The sequence below is a fragment of the Saccopteryx leptura genome, chromosome 9 (assembly GCF_036850995.1).
Source record: "Saccopteryx leptura isolate mSacLep1 chromosome 9, mSacLep1_pri_phased_curated, whole genome shotgun sequence".
NCBI classification, from domain to species: Eukaryota; Metazoa; Chordata; class Mammalia; order Chiroptera; family Emballonuridae; genus Saccopteryx; species Saccopteryx leptura.
The window spans coordinates 62,380,486-62,406,327 of NC_089511.1; the positions used below are offsets into that span (position 1 = coordinate 62,380,486).

Sequence of the window (25,842 nt, forward strand, 5' to 3'; positions counted from 1 at the left end):
AGCCTGTTGGTACTGAAAAGGTAGCAAAGAAAGAAAGCAGCGTAGCAGACGAAGCCCTCACCCCTCTGTTTGGGTTGGAATCTTGGTCCTCCCACCTCCTAGCCTGGCCATGTGACTTTGGGCATGTTGATTCACCACTCTGATCATTGTAGAAGATAGAGCTGTTGTAAAGATTAGAAAGATTAATACATGTGGGTCCCAGGGTTGGAGGACAAAGCCCTCACCACTCTGTCTAGTCGGGATTCCAGAGTTAGAGGAACGAAGCCTTTACCACTCTGTCTAGTCGGCACTCCAGAGTTGAAGGGACAGAAAGAATGGACACAGGAGAAAAGCTGAGCTCTGTCCCAGGGCCCACAGGCAGGCCTCAGGGAAGAGGGGGTACAGAGATTGAGATGTGGAAGGAAAGGAGTGTGTTAGTGGGAAGGTGGCCTAGCCATGCTGAAGGTGTTCTGGAGAAGAGGCACTTGTGAGTAATTGCTTGAAAATAACTCAGTCTTTCTTGGGTGGAGATTTTTAAGGAATGAGGATGAGAAAAGAGGAAATCTTAGGTAGAAGAAGTCATAGGCAGATAGGAAGGAAGGACACAGTAGTGAATGTGGTCTGCACTCAGCAAGGAAACAGAGTTCTCATGGAAAATAAGCCTGAGGCCAGACCTCAGGGAGTCTAGCAGGTCAGGTTTAGAAGATTGGACTTGAATTGGAAGGTACTGCTGATTAATAATTTCACATGTGTGTTTTCCTTTTTATTTAGAATATAAACTCTTAGTCTTGAAGCTTGGTAGAAACAAGTGTGAATATTTACTCTGCCAATAGTAGCTGTATGTCATCTTGGCCAACTTAATCTCTGGCATCTAAGTTTCCTTATCTATGAAGTGGGTTAAGCTTGTTGGACTGTGAATATCAAATGAGATTTCTTAGTGTGTAGAGCACCAAACCATGGCCTTGTTTCCCCCAGACCTTTAGCTGATGCTCATTATTGACCCTAATTCTAACTTTATTGGCCCATTGAAGTCTGTCATGGTCCTAGACTGTTTCTAGTGCTTAATAAGTAATTTATTGGTTGAGTCATAGGACTAACTATTATTTGAAAAACAATAACTAACTGAATCATCGGTTTAAGTAAAGTGTAGCTTCCTTGTTCTCCATCTGTTCCAAGAGACTTTTCTTTTGTTTCTGTTGAGACTTATTGATCCATGTTTGAAGTTTCCAGTCACTGTGAAGGGGACACCCTCACACTTGTTGTGTTCCATTCCACGTAGGTCTTCAAAGACCATTAGGGGGCATCTTGTCCATCAGCCACAACAAAATAACATGAGGTGGAGGAAGGATGGAGGCAGGACACGAAACCTGCATTTCAGATGTTTGAAAGTTCAACCTGGTGCCTCCCGGGTTCCTCCCCTTTCATGATGCAACATGTAGGAGACCTGGTATTGAGCTGCGGAGTGTGCAAACATTGAATTTATTTTAAAAGCCCTTATATTCCCTTCATTTTTTTAGAAGCCTCTCCTATTTCCTTTACTTCAAAACTTCTCTACTTAGAGAATTTGTTTCACCCCCTTGTCATTGTCCTCTCCTCCCTTTTTGTCGATGGTGATGGCAGGGAGTGTATTCCAGACCAGCTCCTTTAAGATGTGCAGCACTGGGTTCTTTTACAAAGCAAAAAGCATCAGCAAAAGGATGTGAAGGGAAGGGTCCCAGCCAAAATGGTTGGGGCATTTTAGAAAAAGGATCTCAAAATAGACTGCCTGCTGGGCCATTAAATCCTTTTGCTTTGGGTTAATCCCACAGTGTGGATCAGATTACTAGAATTCAGATAAAAACACTGCTGTAATGCACAGTCTCTTCACCAAATTATTCTAAATTCTAGTGTACATGGGTTATACATATAGAAAATAATTGAATGCTGTGGACCTTAAGTGAAATAACCTGTTCCATTCTGTTTCTTATGAATATTCTCCACAATAGTCTAATTATGTTTTTCACTCCTGGGTGCTGAATGTGTGTTCAGCAACAATGCAATGAGTATAAATATGCACCTCAACTATCTGGGCAGGCAAAAAGAAGATTCTAGTAAAAAGGCTAAAGATATTTTTCTTAATGCAAATTGCATGAATCATGTAAATCATGTCTTTTAAAATTATCAACAGACTCTATTTTTTTTTCCCCCTTACAGATCAGGTCCTGTTTCTCACTCCATATTTTTGATGTTACCAGATCAGCAATTCAATAGACAGCTAAGCAGGTGTTCAAATCACTTCTGACCCCCAGAATTCCTTAAACGACCCCTGAAGCAACGGAGTGTAAACATTCTCAGCCTGTCAGAATATTGAGATATTTTAATTGCCTCCATTTTTAGGGAGGAGGGGGTCTTAATTTAAAAGGCTGTTTTCTGCTTTTTTTTCCCCCACCTTGTTTCTTGAAGCAAAGAGAAGTGTCATCTAGATCTTGACCATGAGGATTGGAAGACGGTGTCTGTAGGACCTGCAGATTGAGTTTATAGGTAAAAGAGCTCTAAGCGGTCAGCTATGTCAAGGGTCTTTAAAAGATGAATCTTGAAAAGGTGGGAAGAGGAAAAGGGAGATGAGGCTTGGGATCCTTCTCTGGTAGATAAGGGTATAATATAATATTGCTCTTGAAGATTATAACATTTCTATTTTCAAACATAGGACTTTTGACTACAAACTTTGATTCAGTTAGATTCAATATGTATTTATTAGTATATTTAAGGTACTGTGGGAGTGATAAAGAGATGAATAAGATTAACCCCTGTCACTCTAGTTGCTTAGAGGAGATAAAATATAAAGCTAGCTGTATTGGTAAAGTTCTATTTTACTTTGCCTCTTTCATCCTGAAAGGTATACTCATTTTATTAAGTAGTATTCTTAGAAATTTCTATGGATGCCCCCCAAAAGAAAAGCTCTCTTGCATAGGCAGTTGTTTCTGGACTTAGGCAGTTGCATACAGCATTTTTCCATTGGCCTGTCAACCTCTCAGCAGAAATAAATTTCCAGGCATAGTTGAAACTGGTGTTTAGCACATTATTTCACAGACTGTATTATTGTCATACAAAAATGTGTAGACATATCCTATGTTGAAGACTGCTGTGTTATCTATTGTTATATAATAAATTACCCCAAATTTTGTCTTTTTTTTTTTTTTTTGAGAGAGAGAGAGAGAGAAACAGGAAGGGAGAGATGAGAAGCATCCACTCAGCTGTGTCACTTTAGTTGTTAATTGATTGCTTTTCATACATGCCTTGATTGGGGGACTCCAGCCAAGCCAGTGACCCCTTGCTCAAACCAGCAACTTTGGGCTCAAGCCAGTGACCCCATGCTGAAGCTGCTGAGCCTGCACTCAAGCCAGATGAGCCTGTGCTCAGGCTGGTGACCTCGGGTCTCAAACCTGGGACCTCAGTGTCCCAGGTTGATGCTCTATCTACTGTACCACCACTGGCCAGGCCCAAATTTTGTGTCTTAAAACAACATTGATTATTCACAGTTTGTGTGGGTCAAGAGTCTGGGTAAGGCTTAGCTGGGTGCTCTGGCTTGGAGTCTCTCAAAGCTCTGTAGGAGAGAATTTACTTCCAGGTTCATTCATTTGCCTGTTGGCAGGCCAAAGGTCCTCACAGGCTGTTGGACTGAGGGCCTCATTCCTTGCTAGCAGTTAGTCTAGGCCTCCCTCAGTCCCCTGCAATATTACATGGGCTTCTCCATGGGCCATCTTCCAGCATGGCGGCTGACTTCCCTCAGAATGGAAGAGAGAAACAGAAGCCACACTCCTTTTAAAACCTAATCTCATAAGTGACATCCCATCAATTTTGCCTAGTTCTGGTTGTAAGAAGTAAGACATTATATCCATCCCACACTCAAGGAGAAAGGATTACACAAGGGCATGAATACAAGGAAGTGGGGGTCACTGGGACCATCTTAGCAGTTAATACCATCATCAATGGAACCAATCACTTTACTATAAAGTTAGTCTGATGAAGGTTGAAAGATATTCTTATCCTGCCTTGCTCTTTTTTTTTTTCCTCCTTTTATTGTTATTATGCATTCTCCTTGGGTGGTCCCTTCCAAACACCTTCCTATTCTTCTGGGCATATAATTATAGATGACGCACATAGTAGATAGTAGCCAGCAGATTGCTTTAATCTTTTAAAGATTTGTTACTCTTAGAGCATGTCAACAAACCGTATTGAATGGTTTTTAAGCTTAATGTCTTGATCAGTGAATTTGGAGAGTTTTGTGGAATGGGCATCGAGTCTGGTGTGATGATGAGTTTTCAGAGAATAGGAAAGGAGGATCCTGGAGCAGGTATAATTAAACAGGCTCCTTAATACACAAGAGAATAGGTATGTTTCATATACAGAGGTTGAGGAGAGGCATTAAATCAGGTTTGCATATATCCGAGTAAAGAAGACCTAAACATCCAGATGAAAGGGATTAGTGCCCCCGTCTGTGTTTCTAATGAGTGTATCCACAGGAGAGGAGAGTCTTGAGCCACCCTTCAGCCTTGTGCATATGTCAAGGAGCAGCTGGTCTTCCATCTTTTAAATTCCGTGGAAATTGGCTGTTGCATGGGGAAACTCACCTATTTCTCTTACAGGGAGGATGCAACTTGGTGTTTAACAAAGTGTTCAATACTTTTTTATATCGACATTAAAAGTTTTAGAAAAAAGTGGCATTAAGTAGATTCTGGTTAATTTTTAATAATGGAAATTGATTTATGGGGTAACTTTCATGCAAAGCCTAGTGCATCATTGGAGAACAGGAGTTTAGATTCAGATTTAGAAGCATGCATCAGCTATAAGACATATGCATGAGGCAGGTTGTGTGCTGTTTTTCTTTATTTTTAACCTTGAATTTGACAATGCACCACTTTCTTCTCAGTCCCTTTGTATTCTCCATTCCCTCTGTATATAATGTCCTATGTTTTCCCTCCACCTCTTCTCTCTCCTCTTAACCTTGCTAGCTCCTGCTCTTCCTTAGGCTCTCAACAGAGACACCTTACCTGATCACTCAATTTAAAACAGTCCCCATATATACCCCTTATCTCCCATTATTGCATCTTCTAATTCTTTTGCTTCAGATTTTGTTATCTGGCTCTTCTGCCCCTTTTCCCTAACACACACACACACACACACACACACACACACACACACTCCATTACTGTAGGCTACAGGAAAGTAGGAATTCTTCTGGTTTATACCTGACTATAACCCCAATGCCTGATATATAGTTAGTGTTCAATAAATATATTTGAATGAATGAAATCACTTATAACACTTAATTCTCATTACATAAATCACATTTAGCTCAAAGTTATTGCTTACTGTCTATCTGCCCACATTAGACTGGTGCCCATGAGTCAGGGGCTTCTTCCTCAGTTGTTCCTCATGCCTGGCTTAGCTCAGACTAGATACTCAGAATATTGAGAAAGAAGGAGTGAATAGATTTTCTGACAAACATAAGGGAGTAACTTGTATGTCCTAGGCAAAGAACAGTCGACCCTGGGCCCTGTGTGTTTCTGAAGGGCAACACCAGCATCTTACTTATCTTTATCTCTCCATGGCTGAGCCTGGAACAGAGCAGAGTGAGTACAGGTTAATTGGAGTAGATAGATTTGAGTTAGTGAAAAGCTAGAACAAAATCCCTCTTGACAACAGCATTGAATGAAGCTCAGCTTGTGAATGTTTTCTTAAAGGTGGGGAGTGAGGGTGGGGGGTGCTCCTTCTAGATTTCCTCCTGCAACTGTTATTTCAAAATTTCTGGTAGCTTTTACTTAGCCATTCAGCTATTCATTTTTTAAGCTCCACCTTGGAATGTGTGGAAGGCGTGGAAGGCCATGCAAGTTTCAGCCCTGCCTTCAGAAAGCTTACCTTGAGGGAAACTTAGGCTTTATTCTCTGGCTTATACAACCTCCCTGAAGTGGCAAGAAGTTGAAATCTTGGATCTATCCTGTGTCTTGGTCTCCACACCACAGTCTTTGAATAGGAGTAGAAAGGTCACCACCTGTGGTTGCAAATTGACTCTTGCATTAGTCCTGGCTTATTCATAAATATTCAATATTTTTCTAAATTGAGTTTAGGGCTTTTGATTGAAGCCTGAATCATTTACCATGACAGAGCATGTCGCCAGTGTAAGAAAACTAGAACTTAAAAATACAAAGCTCCTTTAAGTAATCCAATATAAGCTAATTACATTATTAAATAAAGCTGTGTGTCTCAAATTATTCCTCTGCCATTGTACATGTGAGAATAATAATGCGAACTGTGCTAAGTGAACGGGGCAAAAGAATGTTTAACAAGAGGGAGCATGTCTAAATCATATGTTTATGTTTAAATAGAGGCTACACAAAACAGGAAGATTTACTTGGTTTCTACTTTAAAGTATTCTAAATAGGCATGAGGCTTTCAGTGATTCTCTGTGAAGATAGATCTTCTCATTAATGATAGCAGATCAAGACCTGTGCCAGATCACCAATAACCTTGAAAAATTCAGACAGCTTCCACCATGATTTTCATATACCAAAAGGGCAAAAGTTTTCTTCTTTTTAAGGTCTTTGTGGAGTTGGGCCCTGCTGAACTGCAGGGCAGAGCCATGTGCTTGATAAACTAGGTACAGAAGATCAAGTGATGTAACTAATGGGTGGGAGTCAATCAGCGTATTAGAACATCTGGCTTGGGTGGTGGTTGAGTTTGGGTTTTGGTGTTATTGTTTCTGCTTCTATAGAATGTTGTTATAATAACTCATCTGAGCTTGAATACTAGAAATTGGTCTCATTAATCTTTTCTTGCTTATGTTTTAAGAGCCAGAGCTAAGTATATGGGTTTTTATCATGGCAATCTGAAAGTAGTTAGAAAATAGACTATGGATAACACCCTATTGATTTGGCCAAAGGAAGATTGGGTAGGCCCAACTGTTGACTTAAGGCCTCTTTATACATATCAAGTGCTTGCCTGTGTAGAGAGGGAATATCTAGAATTCTGCGATGTATTTTCTTGCTCTCTGTGTACATTGTTTTAATTTTAAAGAGGATAAAATGTACATACATAGTAAATCTAAAAGGAAAGGAATGGAACTGGGAATTAATGAGAAGCTCTTTCTGTGGCTCTTTAGAGATGGCCTTTTGGTCAGGGGAGCAGGCTGCAGCCTAACAGGTTTTAGATTAACACGTATTAAAAATGTATTTAGGAACATAAGATATTTAGGATTTTTGAATTAGTTGTTTGATACGCAAATGCCTTTGGCAATACCATGAAGGATGATCGCATTACAATTGACAAATTATACCCACACGGTCTTTTCTTTGCTTACACCCTCTAATTGTGCCAGGATGAATTTCCAAAATTCACTGAGTCACAAACTTCACTCAAATGGCTGGTGGAGGTAAGGACAAGGTTGGAAGAGAAGAGGCTGGTTTGGGAAATTGGAACCCAATACACTAATGAGCCTCCATGGCAAATCCATTTCTTCATGTTGAGGGAGTCAGATCAAACTTTAGTGCACCCTTGAGAGGATATCTTCATCCCTCAGACAACAGAAAACTCTTCACCTTTTTACCTAGCTCATGAAGAGTGACTTCTGTCGTCTTACTTTGGGGACAAAAACACAATATCAGCTAAAAATTAAAACCCTTTTTATTGCCAAATGACTTTACATCTCACGCACCCCAGGAAATTTGAGAGAAGTAAGGGAATGTTCTGTGTCCCTGAGTGGGAGTGGGGTCTAGTGTTACTACTGAAAGGACTTTAAGAAACCAATTTACCGGAAAGACGACCGTACAACCAAAGCTGGTTTCTGCTTCCACTTCAGTTTTCTCCTCTGGAAAATGGGACTAACACTTAGACAATCCTTGTAGGGATTGGATAAAATTGTGTCTGTTGAATTTATAGATTAGTGTCTGGGTAAATTAAAGCATCCCAGAGTTTTCACTCCTATATCCTTGAGAGCTGAGGATAATGACTTAGAAGCCCAAACATTCTTAATTTCTATCTGGCACAACTATAAGTACCTGGGAGGTACTCTATAAGAGCTACAGGGATATTATTGTTCCCAGCTAGAAAATTAAGAAGAGGTATAAAACACACACAGTTCCTTACCAGTGACATCTGAATACCACTCACCCTTCTTCCTTTATTTTCAGTTCAAGAGATCTTATATAATAATAATAATAACCATCATTTCTGGGGTGCCTACTCTGTGTTGACCAGTGTATTATAAAAACTTCAATGCCCTAAGTATCCCATGAGATGGGTTCTTTTATACTATTTCCCCCTTTTGTAGAGAAGACTTTGGCAAAATGATGTTACATCCCAAGGTAAACATGGACATTAAACATGGTAGAGCTGCAGTTGAGCCTAAGTCCATCAGACTTAAAAGTCAGTGCTTTCTCAATATTCCTTCTTTTTTCCCAAAATCGGCCACCCAGAGATGGTACACAGTTGAAATAAGTACTTGTTGCATGCTTTAAGCCCAGCCTGGTTCATGACTATTTGGGGAATATAAGACCAGTAGAAGTTAAACAAAGGTACTTGCCTCTAAAAAGTCTATACAATTCAGGATTTTACTGTGGAAGGCAGAGCTATGCAATTCAGCCTCAAATACTGATGGCTAACAAAGATTTAACATTATATTACAGGCAATAAGAGCAGTAATTCCCAGTTCGGGGACCAACTTAGTGTTGATATTATTTTTCCTACTACAGACACTAAAACAACTACTAACATCTATCGCCATCCTCATTTCAGAGGGAAAATAAAGGATAACACCAGACAAAAGGAGGGGGGATCAAGTCTTAACTGGAAAGAGTGTGCAGGGCGCCCTCCAGATCAGTGTGGCTGTCTTTGCTCTGCCCTGGAAGACTGACCTGTGTGGGCTCCATTCACAAAGCTCTTGGGCCCTGTGACTTCCAGTGGGATTCAGCCATAGGGATGCCATGCCAGAAGAGGGAAAGAAGGGGGAGAATGAAGGCAGGTATTTATTCCTTATTCTTTCCTGGAGGTGCCTCCAGGTTGATAGTGTCCCTCCAAGGAAAAGTCACTGCCACTAGTAGAAGGATCTGCTCTGATCCTGGTAACCACCCCCTCTCCCCCTTGACCCTTTGCCTAAGAGTGGTGATAGTTGAACTGTTGTTAACTCAGGTTCCTGAACTATCTATGTATTGTGGGGGTTTTTTTGTGTGTTTTTGTTCTGTTGTATTTTTTTTTCTTTTTACATCCCACCAACACCTTTGTCTTTAATCCCTTTGTAAACCCTCCTTGGATTATCATTACTTAGGTTTTCCATCTAATTCCTATTGGGATCATGAGATACAAGGATAGTCCTTGAAATCTAGCAAATTTAGGTTCATGAAATGCTCACTGCATTGTCTTCATTATTCTCATTTCACCACAGACCAATTAAGCTTCATCTTTTTGACCCACATTTCCATTCTGCTGTGCCCGACTTTCTAGGACTTCTGATTGGCAAGCACATGCCTAGAGAGGGAACCCTTTTTACTTACCTGTAGCTATGCTGTGGAACACAGTGATGTGTAAGAGGGACGGTGAATGGTTGTATAAGTAGGTGCCTTAGGGAGGCTGGAAAACAAGGGGGTGGCCAAACCAGCCAGGCCCAGTGGTTGCACTTTCTTCCCCTTGCCTGAGTCCTCAGTGCACACCATTAGGCACAAATGCCTAGCCAGAATGGTTAGGGCACAGGCTGATGGTCTTTCTAAAAGTTGACACTTTATGGATTGTTGTGTTTTTTTTTTTCTATAGTTTCTATCTTGAAAATATCCAACTCTGATAGAACCAGCTGACTATTATTTTGGTTTTATAATTTATGTAGCTAACATCACCTGTTGATGTGTTTTTTGTTCTCAACATTTATCACATTTCAACTACTACAAAGAACATTTTAAAAAGTCAGTACAGCCTGACCAGTGGTGGTGCAGTGGATAAAGTGTCGACCTGGGATGCTGAGGTCGCTGGTTCGAAACCCTGGCTTGCCTGATCAAGGCACATATAGGAGTTGATGCTTTCTGCTCTTCGCCTCCCCCCTGCTCTCTCTCTCTCTCTCCTCTAAAATGAACAAATAAAAAATTAAAAAATAAAAATCTGGTATGTTCAGGAAAAATTGAGGTGAATGTGCTGTGTTCTCATTCCACCCCTCCCTGTTAACCCCTCCAATACTCACTTATGTGTTTGTTGTCCTTTGGATTATGTTAACATAACAGAATATAGCTCTCTTCAGCAATGATCTGTTACTGGGTATCACATGGTGTTACAGGGAGGGTTCCATTCATGTTCTCTCTCTTGAAGAATGCTATAAGGTGGGTCCTTGAATAACATTGCTTAGTTCAGCATCATTTCATTATATAATTGATGACATGCTGTAGAAACTTAACTGTTGTTTATATCAATTAGCCTATGGTAAAATTGGTTTTGTTTTACTGTACATTATTTTATCACAGTTCTAAGACTGTTGATGACATTAGGTGAGGACTTACTGTATTTCTTAGTAAGGATATAGGCTCAACTGTGCGTAACAGAGATCCATAATTAAAGCTGCTTAAATAAGTTAGGAGTTCAAAATCTCTCATGTCTCGGCCTAGAGGTAGGTGTTTCAGAGCTAGTATGGTGGCTCTGCTCCATGAACTTGTGTAGGGACCAGGCTTCTTCTGTCCTTTTCTCCTGGGAGCTGTGCTCTTATTTGTATGGTTCAAAGGCAAACCTATACCATTTGAGGCCATGGCCTGGAGATTGCAGACATCACTAACACTCACATCTCCTTGGTTTGAACTTGGTCACGTGGCTGCCCCTGGCTATAAAGGAAGCAGGGAAATGGTGCCTTTATCCTGTACCTGCAATTTAGCAGTTTATTATAAATAAGAAAGGAAGACTAGATATTGTGGAAAAGTTAGCACAGTTGGGGAATGTTCAGTTAAATTCCCCTTGTGTCAACTAAGACATTTTCTTACACATTAGCCAGATGGGCTGTGCAATTCCACTGAGCTTGAGTCAACTCTGAGACATCTAAATTGGCAGCAGGGCAGTGGAGTCCGGAGGCATTTTTGGAAATGAACTGTAGAATGTAGTCATGGGCTGACAGGTGAACATTAAAATTCCCATGGAGAATGATCTCTTCGATGAGTTTTTGCCGAGAAAGAAGACCTGGACCCAGACTACACCTAAGTATATGTTTCCTACATTTTTCCAGTAGGGAGATAGAATAAGAAAGAAGACAACTTGAATAAAGCAAAGAATACAACGGTGGAAGGTGTTGGATAGGTGTTCTCTGAGTGCCTCTTAAATACCTTCACATCTTGTGAGCCCGGTCACTGGCTGCCTTTATTCTGGACTGTCTTTTGAAGGATGTTTAGTGAACAGACAGCCTTTCAGAGTTAGTGGCTTCCTCCAGATCTATGGGAAGGCATGCTTATGGATAAGTGTTCAAGATTTGGGTACCCCACATTCAGGGTTATTCTCCTATAATGTACCATATTGCATGTGCAGGCATTATCTAGCCCTCTTGTTCATCTCCTTTTGGGAACTGGGTATTAAAGGACCAACATAAAGGCTGATACTTTGACCACAGCTATTGCAGTAAGCCATTCTTTTGTCTGTGACCAAGAGTCTTGTTCTTTGCCAGCATCCATAAAATCTTGGCAGATTACCTTGTAAGTTTGAAAGTAGAGTAAAATCTCTGACACTGCACAGTTCTTAATAAGAGGGAGAGTTTGAATTCAAAGGTAGGGCCATTTATTACCAAATGCTACTAAGAAGTCGAGGAAAATGAAGAATAATAAAGGCCTTGGTTTAATGATACAATACCGTGATTCTCAAAGGTTTTGGACTCAAGATCCTTCACACTCAAATTATTGAAGATCTCAAAAAACTTTGGTTTATGTGGGTTGTCTCTATTGATACTTAATTGTTAGAAATTAAAACTGAAGCTCTGGCTCATTAGCTTAGCAGTAGAGCATTAGCCCGGCATGTGGAAGTCCCCAGTTCGATTCCCGGTCAAGGCACACAGGAAAAGTGACCATCCACTTCTTCACCCCTCTCTCTCTCTCTTTTCTCTCTCTCTCCTTTCCTCCTACAGCTATGGCTAGAATAGTTCGAGCAATTTGTCCCTGGGCACTGAAAATGGTTCCATGGCCTCGCTTCAGGAGCTGAAATAGCTCGGTTGCTGAGCAACAGAGCAGTGGCCCCAGATGGGCAGAGCATCAACCTGAACAGGATTTGCCAGGTGAATCCTGGTCGGGGCACATGTGGGAGTCTGTTACTCTGCCTCCCTGCCTCCTACCTCTCATTTAATTAAAAAAAAGGAAATTAAAACAGAAATAAATTATTAATTCACTTTAAAAATAAAAAATAACATCCATATGCAAAAAGAATGACAAGCTAACCCTCACATATTATACAAAATTAAGTTAACATGGATTATACTTCTAAAGGAAGCTATGAAACTTCTGGAAGAAAACAGGAGAAAAATCTTCATAACCTGGGATTAGGCAAAGAAGAGTTCACAGATCTAATAGCAAAACCACAACCCATAAAAGAAGGATGAAAAAATAGACGAATGTTTAAAACTTCTTTGTGAACAACACTGGTAAAGACTGAAAAGACAAGTTACAGAATGGAAAAATATATTTTCAAATCACATATCTGAGAAAATATTTGTATCCAGAAAGTGCAAGAACCCTCAAAACTCAAAGGTAAGAAAACAAACAACGTAATTTTGAAAATGGACAAAAGACTTAAACACACACTTAACCAAAAAGGATATACAGAAGGTAAATTAGCACCTGAAAAGATGTTCGACTTCATTAGTCATTAGGGAAATGAAGATTTAAGGCATGCTGAGAAACCACTAAAAACATATTAAAATAGCAATAATAAATTAATTAATAGTGATATACCAAGTGTTAGTGAAGATGAAAAACAACTGGAACTCTCCTAAATCGCTGGTGGGAATGCAAAATAGTACAGTCACTCTGGAAAAGTTACACAATTTTTACACAATTAAATATATACACTTACCATTTGACTCAAGAACTCCTCTCCTAGGTACCTACTGTGGAGAATTGAAAATGTATGTTCATACAAAAACCTGGACATGAATGTTCATAGCAACTTTAATTCGTAATCACCAAAATTGGAGACACTTGAGTGTCCCTCAAGGGATGAACGGATAACGAACTTTGTGCCACACCCACACTGTGGTATACTACTCAGCAATAAAAAGGAACGAGCCATTGGTACATAGAGCAACATGGATTGATCTCAAAGGCATTATGCTGAGTAAAAGAAGCAGTCTCAAAGGATTTTATTCTGTAGGACTCAATTTGTATGACATTTGGAAAAGAGAAAACTATAGCAAGAACAGATCAGTGCTTGCCATGTGTTAAAACTGATAGAATTATGCACCAGAAAAAGGGGATATTTTACTTTAAGTTAATTTTTAACATAAAATTAAAATAGCAGTATAAACCCATCATGCAAATGTAACATTTTTATGAAATTTAAGCATATTTTCAAAAACAAAATTATTTAAAACAATGGCATTGTTTGACATTTTTGTAAATCTCTTTACTCTCTAGCTCAATAAAGACAGCTAGATTCTCATATCTGCTTCTGCATTCTCTCTCTGTGACCATACCATATGTCATAGAGTCTCTGGAAAACCCCACTGTACACTTGAGAGAGACTGAGAGTGAAAAAAACAAATAATATCAAAGTATTATTATGATCATTGTTTTGACTCCATGGACCACCTGAAATAGTCTCAGGGATTTCCCAGGGTTTCTGGACCACACTTTGAGAACCACTGACATAATACCCTGTCCCAAATTTCAGTCATTTTCATAGCATCTTAGCTTTTTTTTTTTTTGCCATACCTACATGTCCCCATGTTTACTTAATGGTTTTGTTCAAACTGGTTCATTTAAAAAAAAAAAAACATTTATCTGAAGAAGGAACTCTATATTTCCTGTAAATGAAAAATGAGCCCCACTTTCGCAAAAATAGAAAGTAGCCACAAAAATAAATAAGCAATGAGTAACTTATAGCTTTAAAAAAACCCCATGAACAAGAGTGTGGTGGTTACCAGGGGTGGGGGGAGGGAGAACAGGGGGAGAGTTAGGGGGAGGGGGAGGGGCACAGAGAACTAGATAGAGGGTGGCGAAGGACAATCTGACTTTGGGCGAGGGGTATGCAACATAATTTAATGACAAAATAACCTAGACATGTTTTCTTTGAATATATGTACCCTGATTTATTAATGTCATCCCATTACCATTAATAAAAATTTATTTAAAAATAAAAAAAAATAAAAAAAAAAAAACAACAAAAAAAAAAAACCCATGAACCATCTAAACCAAGGGTCCCCAAACTATGGCCCCATGGGCCTCACGCAGCCCCCTGAGGCCATTTATCTTGCCCACGCCGCACTTCCTGAAGGGGCACCTCTTTCATTGGTGGTCAGTGAGAGGAGCATAGTTCCCATTGAAATACTGGCCAGTGTGTTGATTTAAATTTACTTGTTCTTTATTTTAAATATTGTATTCATTCCCTTTTTGTTTTTTTACATTAAAATAAGATATGTGCAGTGTGCATAGGGATTTGTTCATAGTTATTTTTGTAGTCTGGCCCTCCAACGGTCTGAGGGACAGTGAACTGGCCCCCTGTGTAAAAAGTTTGGGGACCCCTGATCTAAACTCACCTCTGCAAGGCATGCTTTGGAAAACGCCAGTACAGAGGAGTAACACCCATGATAATGATTGCTAACACTGACAAGCTTCATTTATGTTAACCCATTTAATCCTCAGTTACTGTGAGAGGTAGATAGTATTATTATCTTTTTTTTTTTTTTTTTTTTTTTTTTTCTTCATTTTTTCTGAAGCTGGAAACAGGGAGAGACAGTCAGACAGCCTCCCGCATGCGCCCGACCGGGATCCACCCGGCACGCCCACCAGGGGCGAAGCTCTGCCCACCAGGGGGCGATGCTCTGCCCATCCTGGGCGTCGCCATGTTGCGACCAGAGCCACTCTAGCGCCTGGGGCAGAGGCCACAGAGCCATCCCCAGCACCGGGGCCATCTTTGCTCCAATGGAGCCTTGGCTGCGGGAGGGAAAGAGAGAGACAGAGAGGAAAGCGCGGTGGAGGGGTGGAGAAGCAAATGGGCGCTTCTCCTGTGTGCCCTGGCCGGGAATCGAACCCGGGTCCTCCGCACGCTAGGCTGACGCTCTACCGCTGAGCCAACCGGCCAGGGCCAGTATTATTATCTTTTTTTAAACATTTGTAAAAAGAAAAATGAAGCATAGGTAGGTTAAATAAGTTGTCCAGTGTTCCATAGTGAGTAAATGGCAGGGCTGGGAATTGAACACAGGCAGTCTGGCTCCAGAGTCCAGGTGGAATGCTGTGTTGGCAGATAGGAAAGCTGGGTTCTTGTCTAAGTTCTATTAGAAGTTGCCACTAGACCATCTCCTGAACCTTATTATCCTCATCAATAGACTGAGGGAGGTGGACTAAATCAGGGTATGCACATTCAAACACTGAGTGCCTGCCCAAGGGACCAGGCAGGTAAGGGAAGTGTGGACTGAATCTAAGGCAATAGGAGTGGTGGAAACTGGTAAAACAGAAATTTTGCATCTTATGTAAATGAAGGCAACTACTACTCATTTTTAACTGTTTTTTGTTGGCAGTGGTGGTTTCTTTGTTTTGTTTTATTTTTGACAGATATACTTTTATTTTATCTTAATCTTATTTTACTTTATAAGAGAAGCTGGAAGTCTGGATCCTTTGTGTACAATTTATCAGTGTTTAGAACAGTTGGAGAGGCCAGCCCATATGCATGGGCTCGCTGATTTATTACCTCTTGACTAAATGATCTACTCTGACTTAGAAGATTCCATGATTGAATAAGTTGTTTTTATAGTGGTAAAAACAAAATCCACATTATAGAAATAGGCAATTAAAGACAATAATGAAAGGGCCTATGGACTTAGAAAGTATCTCAACACAGCCTACATAAATATTGATGAGGAGCCAGGTTAATTGAAAAGCCAAGGTACATTAATAAAATAACAAAGTATATTTCTGTGTGTTCTTTTTGTGTTGTATTAGAGTAAATCAGCAATATTTATCCAGTGCTAATTCTTAGTTTGCAGAGAGCTAATGTAATCATGAGATGAGCTTATTCAAATTCTTTTCTTAGACATAGAGACTTTCCCAAGAATGGTGAGTATTAGGAACTTTAGTCAGCACTTGCTCAGAATAGTAAATACGAGCATGTGATTTATGCCATTGTGTGTACAAAGTAATGTTTCCTGAGACATTTTCTATATATATATTGGCCTTTTTGTTTTTTGAGTTGGTCTGTTGTTTCCCCCTCCTTCGCTTATCAGATTTCCTTCTAAATCCTGGCATTTGACAATGTTGCAGGGCCAGTTTCTCTGTGAATCCACAGTAAAACATACTGGTGGTTTCACAATTAATCCAAATTTGGGTTTATGGCTTATGCAAGTTTATGTGAAGTCCGGTGTTTGTTTTTATATATTGCGTATGTATTCAGGTCTGTTTCAGAGAGAAAAGAAGGGAGGACAGAATCTAATCTATAGTCTGAAGCTTGAAAGATGGGTTTATTCATCAATGACATCATTAGAATTGTATTTTCTCTTGGTTAATAAACTATTTTTTTGGCAGGTGTTGTAAGCCAGCCAGAGCTAGTCATGCCATTTCTTGGAAACGATCTGAAGCAACTGGTAATTGAAATGATAATCATTTGATCAGAGTGAGAGCTATTTGAAAATAAAACTCATCTCCAAACTTGTCTTTTCTAGGGAACCATATTTGGTAAAACTGTTGTCAGATTTCATCTTTGCTAATGTTGAGACTTATATACCATGATAACTATTTTCCAGTGTATTCTAAACTTGATATCTGGTGTACCCTGTACAGAAGCTGTTCCCATATGCTTTGAAACAAAACCCAGGCTGAATTTTTATTCTGACATTTAATAATCACCATGTAATAGCTATAAAATGTGTGACAACTACAGATCTTTTATTTCAAGAGAATAGTGTCCTGAATCTGAGTGAAATCATCCATTGAAATGGTACTTTGTAATATGCCCCATTGTTTATATTAAGTATCGACATATTTTTTTTCTTGGGCAGAGGATAAAAACAGTTTCCACTCTGTCTCCCATTTAGTGGAAATTCATATTTAATCATGATAAGAGAAAATATTCCATTACAAAAGTTTTACTTTTCATTTTTGAGAGAGTATTTGTTATTTTGCTACTGCCTAACAAACTCTTCTCAGAATCAGCATGGAACTGGAGGAGGAAAAGTGTAATTTTATATCCTGTCTTAAAACATTTAAAAAACCAAACTCAGGATTTTTTTTTTTTATTGTGTGAAACTTATCCTAATAAACCCTTTTTTGTTTGCTTTGGAGTTGTGTGTGAAATAGTGTGTGTGTGTGTGTGTAAGCAAGTGTGGAAGAAGGAGGAAACAGTCATGTTTAATAGCAAAATTAGCCAAAATCACTTGTGAATTCCTTTTGTTTAATGGCTTAGAGACATCTTCCTGTTGCTGTTTGTCAAAAATATTTCTCAGATTTTGTAAGCCTAGGGGTTTTCACAGCTAAGCTTTCTTTAGAAATGTGAACTAAAAGAAATGAAAAAAGTCAGTTCAAGTTGAAATGTCAAATGTTTCAAATAATTTAACCTAAAACCCAGTGAGATGATCTTCAGTCTTTCCCAAAAATTCATCGAGTAAGAGAGGCCCTCCTTTGCTCCACGTAAGGACATCTATTAAATATCTTGCTGGATTGATTCTGAGTCAGAAAACTTGGTTGTTTCCTGGAAGCAATTAGAGATGCTTAAAATTCAAATTTATGATCCATAGGAGAAACTTAAGTTTCAACTACTTTTCTTAGATTCAAAGGCTTTCTCCTCACTCACCCTCTCGCCTCATACCCATATGTATTAAAACAAAAAAAAAAATCAGTTCATTTCTCAACTTACAAAGTTTTTAAGAAACATGAGAATGTGTAAGTTTCTTTCAGTGGGAAGCACATAACATTTATGAAGTATTTCTTTTGGGATTACATCACAGTTTTATTTAATTTTTAGGACAAAAGTTAAATTCAATATTTGTGCTTAAGCCAAGGGAAAATGTACCATAAACATAGGAATTTGAGGGTGAGTCAGAGTTCCAAGAATCCCAGATTTACTTAGACCATTTATATAGAGACAGGCTAACCATTAGTCATCTAGTTCTCACTTTTTGCTTTTGCAATTAATTGCACTTAAAAATTAGCTCTCACCCAAGTGGTCTGATAGGCAGAGTGGGCTTTGACAACTAACATTAAAAATAGCTGTTAGAATTACTGCCCAAGTTTTGTATTTTCTAATCATATAACAAATATATCTTATTAATTATTCTTCAACTAGACAACTAGCAGTGAAACACTATTGAAATGAATTTGACTTATTGAAGATCCTCTGTCACTGAAAAGCACATTGTCTGCTGCATGACATTAAACCATTCAAACGGAATTTCAAATGGCCTTGTTAAAAATGTATCGTTTACCTCAGAACCACAAATAATGTCTTTTGTCCTTCTCCAACCACCTATTGTAGGATGAAGTCATTGCTGTTTCTGAAAAAGTGATCGTGAAGCTTGAAGACCTGGTCAAGTGGGTACATTCCGATTTCTCCAAGTGGAGATGTGGGCTGCAAGTCAGGCCAGTGAGAACAGAGGCTCTGGGAAGGAACGGACAAAAGGAAGCTCTGCTGAAGTACAGGCAGTCAACCCTCAACAGTGGACTCAACTTCAAAGACGTTCTCAAGGAAAAGGCTGACCTTGGTAAATAGAATTCGTACTTCTAAAATCTGATGTGTGGGTATATACAGTAACCTACTTTTTTGGCTGTTGATTTCTCTGGAAACCCTGATATATATATATATGGTATATATACTGATAAATATATATGGTATATATACTGATAAATATATACTTGCTTTGGCTTCAAAGTGGCCTGGGCATATAGATGGACAGATGCCTGGGTGTGTAAGGGATAAATTTTACCTGTTAGATCACAGGAGCTCCTATGTGTGGATCCCGTGCCAGAAACTGGGTGATCTAACATGGCCTTAGGCAGCTTCCAGTTGGTGTCAAGGCAGAAGACATACATAGGGCACATATAACTGACGACTTTATGAAGAGTTTGGATATTGGTTCTGGGTAGATAGAGTGATGTCTATGACTCTATGTTAGAATTTCATACTTTACATTGGATGGAAAGCAAAGTGAGGAAGAGAGATGGGCTATTCAATGTGGAGCAGGAAAGCAGCTTCAAGGCAGGGAGCCACTGATTGACATAGGTTTTCCTGAACTTCTTAGGAAGTTAGCATGAGCTTCATATTTTTTTTCCTTCCTTCTGTAAGTTTAAAGGAGAAATTGGGATTTGGAGTAGTTATTCTAATTAGTGTTTGAATCCCGACTGCGCTGCTTATTTAGCTGTGTGGCCTTGGGCAAATAATTTAACCTCCAAGCCTCAGTTTCTCCGTCTGAAAAATACTGGAACTTTAGAGGTCACTCTGTGAAATATGAGATATAAAGGGTCAAGCACAGTGATTGGTGGATGAGGGGCTTCATAATTAATTCCATTGCTTTTGCATAACACTTTTCTTCTCTAGTGACTTTTTGCGTCCTTTCCTTATTTTTTTTTCCCTTTTGTTTGTGTCTCCCTGTGGTGTTCACTGACTTACTTCATTGCCCAAGACCAAAATTGACCTCTGATTTAGACTAGTTATTTCCTCTTTAAGTAAAGAGGAACTTTACTTTTAACATATTAAAGCATCTTTTCTTTCATTCTAACAAATGCTGATTTTCATAGTCCTACTGCATGCCTTTATGTGACAACTTCCTGTTTTTTTTTTATCTAGAATCTAACTATTACAACAAACATAGACTATTTATCTTAATTGGCATAAAGAGACTGAATAAAACCAGTAGCTGTCTTTCATATGATTCTGGTTTGTGATGAACTATACTGTGTGTTGGGAATAGCATTAGTATTTTTTTGTGATTTGAGTTTGATAACCAACAGTTTCCTGGCATCTTTTGACAGATGTCAGACAGTGACATTTGGGACATGGCAGTAGCCTGATGGTCAGGTGCACAATTAGAGAAAATTATTAATCTAGTGGTTTTCCTTTGAAAGCTGAAAGAATTTTTTTAAAACAAATCTTTCTATATATGCTGTTATACCCCTCAATTCTGTGAACACACAGACTAGTCTGCTGTGTGACAGTGCTGAATAATACATCTGTTTTGTTACTTTCCTAATGTATGATCTAAGTTGTCTTGCCATTGTCTTGTGTCTTGTTTTCCTTAACATTAAAACCTTTCTTTTGTTTGAACCTTTTTTTTTTTTTTTTTTTTTTTAGTTATGGAATATATTGTTACTAATAAAAAACTAAACAGGAAACCCACGGGGGATGAAAGGATGTGTAGATGGTTAAGCTTGATGTCACACATATAAGCAAGGGTATTTATAGCAAGGTTATTTTCTGTTTAAAATTGATAGTTTATTAATGAACATGAAAAGAAACCTAATCTCTTAATTGCATCAAAAGATTTAGAGGTTTAGATCTTAGATCTTTTTGAATTCTAAAAAAAGTATCCATAATCTATATTTTGAATAATTGATTCCAGAAGAAATTGGTTTATAGTGAACAAAGTACTTAGTGGTTTTTATATCTAGTTGTTCATTAGACACACTAGGGGGATTTTTAAAATAATACTGATTGCTGAGTCTGCTTACCTAGATTCTTCTTTCAATAGGACTTAGATAAGGCTAAGGAATGCTTGTTAATAAAAGGCATTCTAGGTAATTCTTTTTTGGGGGGGTGGGTGGGAAACAACTCTACTATTAGCGCTGAGGAAGAGAAAATAATCAACAGGAGATTTGATTGGGAAGCTCTCCTTTGCTGAGCAAGAAACACCATGTACTTTTCCTTTTTTTAATGTAAAATACCCCTTTAAGGATAGAATTTGGGGCCTTGAAATTCTACTCAGTTGGTATGAACTGTGGGGAATTTGAGACAAATAGCTTTTGTAATTGGAATGCACACTGTGTTGTAATAATGTGGAAAGAGAAACAAAAACTTTCCTTAATGTAATGAGTTTCCATTATCTACTTGATCTAAGGTTTACAAGTCTACATTGTTAGGATTTATATTGGGGAGACAGAGGGGTGCCATTTGCTGTACGCATTCCTGTCCCAGCAACTTTCTCTTCAGCCTCTTCCTTTCTCTGTCTGCAACATCAAAATATTTGTTGTCTGTACTTTTCTTTCTTCACAGTGGTTTTCTTATCTCCCTTTCTCTTGGCCACACTAAAACCACTTCCAATACCACATTGTTAATGGAAGTTCACACACTTATTAGGTTTTTCCTTCTGTAGAACCCTTCCAACTCCTCATTGTTCTTACCAAAGAAAGAAGATGAACTCTGAGATTACTTAAGACCCCCCCCACTTTTTTTTTTTTTTCTGGTGGAAGTAAGCAAAGAATGGAAAGATCTCACCTTTCTGTGGATAAGGTAGAACTGCAATATGTTATTTTTTTTTCAGCTGAGGTATTTCACCATGTTAAAACATCAATAAAAACTAAATAATTAGGTTGACTCTTAAAGAAGTGATATTACCATATAAAAGCTAATTAAAAAACTTCTTGCTCAATGTTTAGGTAGAATAAATTCCCTTTAATCTCAGTTTGTGTCACTTCCTGTCTCTCTCTGAATAGTAAAAAAAAAGAAAAAAGAATGTTCTCATAAATGTGTGTCTGCCAACAAATTAATACTCCACAAAGAGAAGCTCTGCCCCAAATGGTAGCTTCCAATAACTGCTCTGATTCAAATCACAACTCTTTCATTTTTTTTTCATCCCTTCCCCTTCAAGGACAATATTCGCAGATGTCATATTTGCCTTTTAAAACTCTCTGGAGTTTTCATTTAAGATTCTAAATGACTGGTGACTAAAACTACAGATCTAGATAGTGGAAAAACTAATAATTTTAAACAATACTTCTGAGATGTGTTAGAATACATCTGTCCCCTTCCTCCTCTTTATCTTTTTCAAAGAAAGAAAGTTCAATGTGAAACCAGTTCAAATCATGACTTTACTCAGTGAGATGTTTTAACTTCTTTCAGAAAGTAGTTTCATGCTGAAGTTTATAAAAAAAAAAAAAAAGAACTGTTAAAATAGAAGGGTTAAGGAATGTATTATTCATAAGCATAACGAACACAGGAACCTGTTTTTCCAGAAGAATTGGGTTGATTAAATCATTCACTACACAAGCCTCTCGTTATTTATTTTTGTCTTTAGAATTACAGTACTTAGCTTTTGTAATAAAGTGGACTTGATACCCATATTTGGTATGGCAGTTGAAAGTAACCAAATGAAGAATTATTTCATTTTATAAAATTTTTAGCATTGAATGAATATAAACACTATCAGTTAAATGTAGCAAACTTGTTTTTTTTTTTATTTTATTTCTTGGGCACTAGTTTGAAAAAAGAATCAAATTATTTTATATAACACTGCTTCTTACAGAGTTTCTTTAAGTGAAGTATGAAAGCTGCAGTGTAAGCTTTATTGGCCTATAAATATGTCATTATAGTTAGACTACATTTATATGCTTTGGATTGTTGTTTAAGCCAAGAAAATATGTCTCTACAGGTTGACTTTTTATTGAAACCCTTTGAGGCATTCAACAGAATGTATTTTAGGCCAAGGTTATTAAAACAGCATTTTCATTTTTTTGCAGCAGACTCATTGTCAATTATGCTGCCACAAACTGTCTATCGATGGGCAGTTATGAATGGCTTCATCTCCAAATGTGTCTTTAGCAAAAGAAAGAAAAGATAGATGAGTCTGAGCTGAAATTAAGAAAAGAAACCAAAAGATGTGGGTGTGGATATGGCTGAATTTAATGATGGGGGTTCCCTCCATTCAATTGCTGTTTCTAAAGTCACCTCAAATTGAGAGAGAGTGGCTTCCCCTGTCCCTTCCGTCTTTTCCTGTGCTTTGGGGAGTGGACAGCATGGTGATGTTGAAAAGGCAGTGGATGGGATGTCAGAAGAACCTGGGCTGTACCTGTAGATCTGTCACTCACGGGAAAAGTCCCTGTATGTTTATACATTCATTTTCCTTGTGTGTAAAATGGGGAATAGTGTGTACCTGGCTTTATCTTATTAAATTTTTGAGATCAACTGAGAAAAAAATTAATATATTTTGGAGCATTTAATACTGAAGTCTAAGATGGAATTATCATCATATTGTTATTACATAGTACGGTGTTAGCTTATCTGTCCCTTTTGAATTTCCCTACTGATTTAGGGCAGGCTTTATTCACGTTATTATTTGCCTCGATAGAAGACTGTTATTAAAATCTTTCAGATCCTTACTTTTATTTACATATATTTTTATAATACATAATATATTAAGTAATATAATAAATATAAACTGTATACAAATGTTTTTTAATTTTATATATTTATTCATTTTAGAAAGAGGGAAAGGGAGGGACAGTGACAGAAAGAAACACTGATTTGTTGTTCTACTTATTTATGCTGTCATTGGCTGATTCTTACATGTGCCCTGACTGGGGATCTAACCCACAACCTTCATGTATTGGGATGACACACTAACCAACTAGGTTACCCAGCCAGGAAATAAGTATGTGTTATGTATTTCTTTATATTTTGATGTATACTTATATTTTATGTTAATAACTTTCTCATCTTGAAAATTCTGTCAAAATAAGTTGGGACCTAAGTGGCCAGTGTTATGGGCCCTAAGTGGCCAGTGTTATAAGTAACTTCTTAGGTACCGGTAGTTAAAAAATGACTATAGTCTTTGCTTGGAAATTCTGGAGGCCTTGTATTCAAATGGTTATTTCAGATCACTTTTGAGTTTGATACGTCAACCTGCTTCTTGGGATGTGACAATGGGAAGGATTTTCACTCTCTGTTGAATACAATAGTATAAATGTCACAAATAAGAAGTGGGCTAGGCTCTGGCTGGGTAACTCACTGAGTAGAATGTCTTCTCAATGTGCTGAGGTTGCAGGTTTGATTCCCCGGTCAAGGCACAAACGAGAAGCAACCAATGAGTGCACAACTAAGTGAACAAGTTGATGCTTCTCTCTCTCTCCTCCATCTTACTCTTTCTCTCTCTCTTTTTTCAAATCAATGAAAATTTTTTTTTTTAAAAAGTAGCAGGCTAAGTTGCTGAGAGTTTGTCGTAATAAGGGATTTTTATCTAAGACAGCTAATGAACTTGTTAGATTTCTTATTAGGACAACCCTTTTCTTCTTTCCTTCCTAGATGTAAATTTTGTGTGTATATTAAACAGTGGTGTGAGGGTATTTGTTTCTTATATGTTAATTTTCATTGCTGGGCTAGCATAACACTTTTCCCTAAAATACAAACTGGGAAGATTTCTTAGAAGATAAAATTGTTAAATTATTATATTCATAAATATTATGAGGAATCTCTACTGAAACAGATTTGGCCTTTATTGTATCCTTGAGTTCAAAATAGATATAAATTATATATAGGGCTTATAAGAAATTTGTAAAGATACTTCCCAAAAGATTTTCTCATAAGGTTCTCTGACAATATTGTTGTGTGAACCATGCATTCTTTAAAGAATCTAATCATAGCACAGTTAACATTGGAGAAGCATGCTGTCCAAGTGCTAACATGGCTCTTTCTTCAAATAGTAGTTGCTTCATGCCATTGTAAAGTGATGGCCCAAAAGATCTTTGACAGGAGCAAGTTCACACTTTCAGGAGTCTGCATCTAAGACATTCAAAGCTTGGAACAATGTAGTAACAGGATATTTTCTAAGAACCTGGGAACACAGAAGGGAGATTCTGCATTTCATTTCAAAATTAAAATTCAGCATGGCCATCTTATAAATAGCTGTACATTGTCCTGAAATAATGGTAGAATGATTGTCTAGAAAATGTCTTTAAAAAAATAACCACATATGTTGTCTGTACTCAGCCATCTTGGCTATTGCTGCTGGAAGGAAGGTCTTTGTAAAATCTGACAGTGTGTGAGCCATTTAACAGGTGGTAATTAATATTGCTTTCTAGATATTTATACGCCATCACTCATGCAGGGCTCATTCTAAGTTAAGACCCTTTTGTTTGGAATTTTTGTTGACTTGTGGGTCTCCTGGTGTTTTCTAGAGCGAGTAATGTTTCCTAGGACTCTAGATTGGTATATTCTTTTGATGATGGATAGTCAACTGAAGAGAAATTTGTGAAACTTAAGAATTTATTCTTGGCCCTGGCCGGTTGGCTCAGCGGTAGAGCGTCGGCCTGGCATGCGGGGGACCCGGGTTCAATTCCCGGCCAGGGCACATAGGAGAGGTGCCCATTTGCTTCTCCACTCCCCCTCCTTCCTCTCTGTCTCTCTCTTCCCCTCCCGCAGCCAAGGCTCCATTGGAGCAAGGATGGCCCAGGCGCTGGGGATGGCTCCTTGGCCTCTGCCCCAGGCGCTACAGTGGCTCTGGTCGCAACAGAGCGACGCCCCGGAGGGGCAGAGCATCGCCCCCTGGTGGGCGTGCCGGGTGGATCCCGGTCGGGCGCATGCGGGAGTCTGTCTGGCTGTCTCTCCCCGTTTCCAGCTTCAGAAAAATGCAAAAAAAAAAAAAGAAGAAGAAGAAGAATATGTGGCAATAGCTAAAAAAAAAAAAAAAAAAAAGAATTTATTTTTACAATTGAAGATGTCAGGAGAGGTAGAAAAAGTGAAATAGAAAATTTTAATACA

General features: G+C 38.4%; 1 protein-coding gene across 1 annotated transcript in view; it reads left to right on the top strand.

The window, feature by feature from the left end:
- ARID5B (AT-rich interaction domain 5B) overlaps nucleotides 1–25,842 on the top strand; it is a 196,249-nt gene that overhangs the window by 13,310 nt on the left and 157,097 nt on the right. The window contains exon 3 of the mRNA XM_066349862.1: nucleotides 18,634–18,859. Coding sequence (XP_066205959.1) covers nucleotides 18,634–18,859 — 226 coding nt within the window. The remainder of the gene's footprint in view (nucleotides 1–18,633; nucleotides 18,860–25,842) is intronic.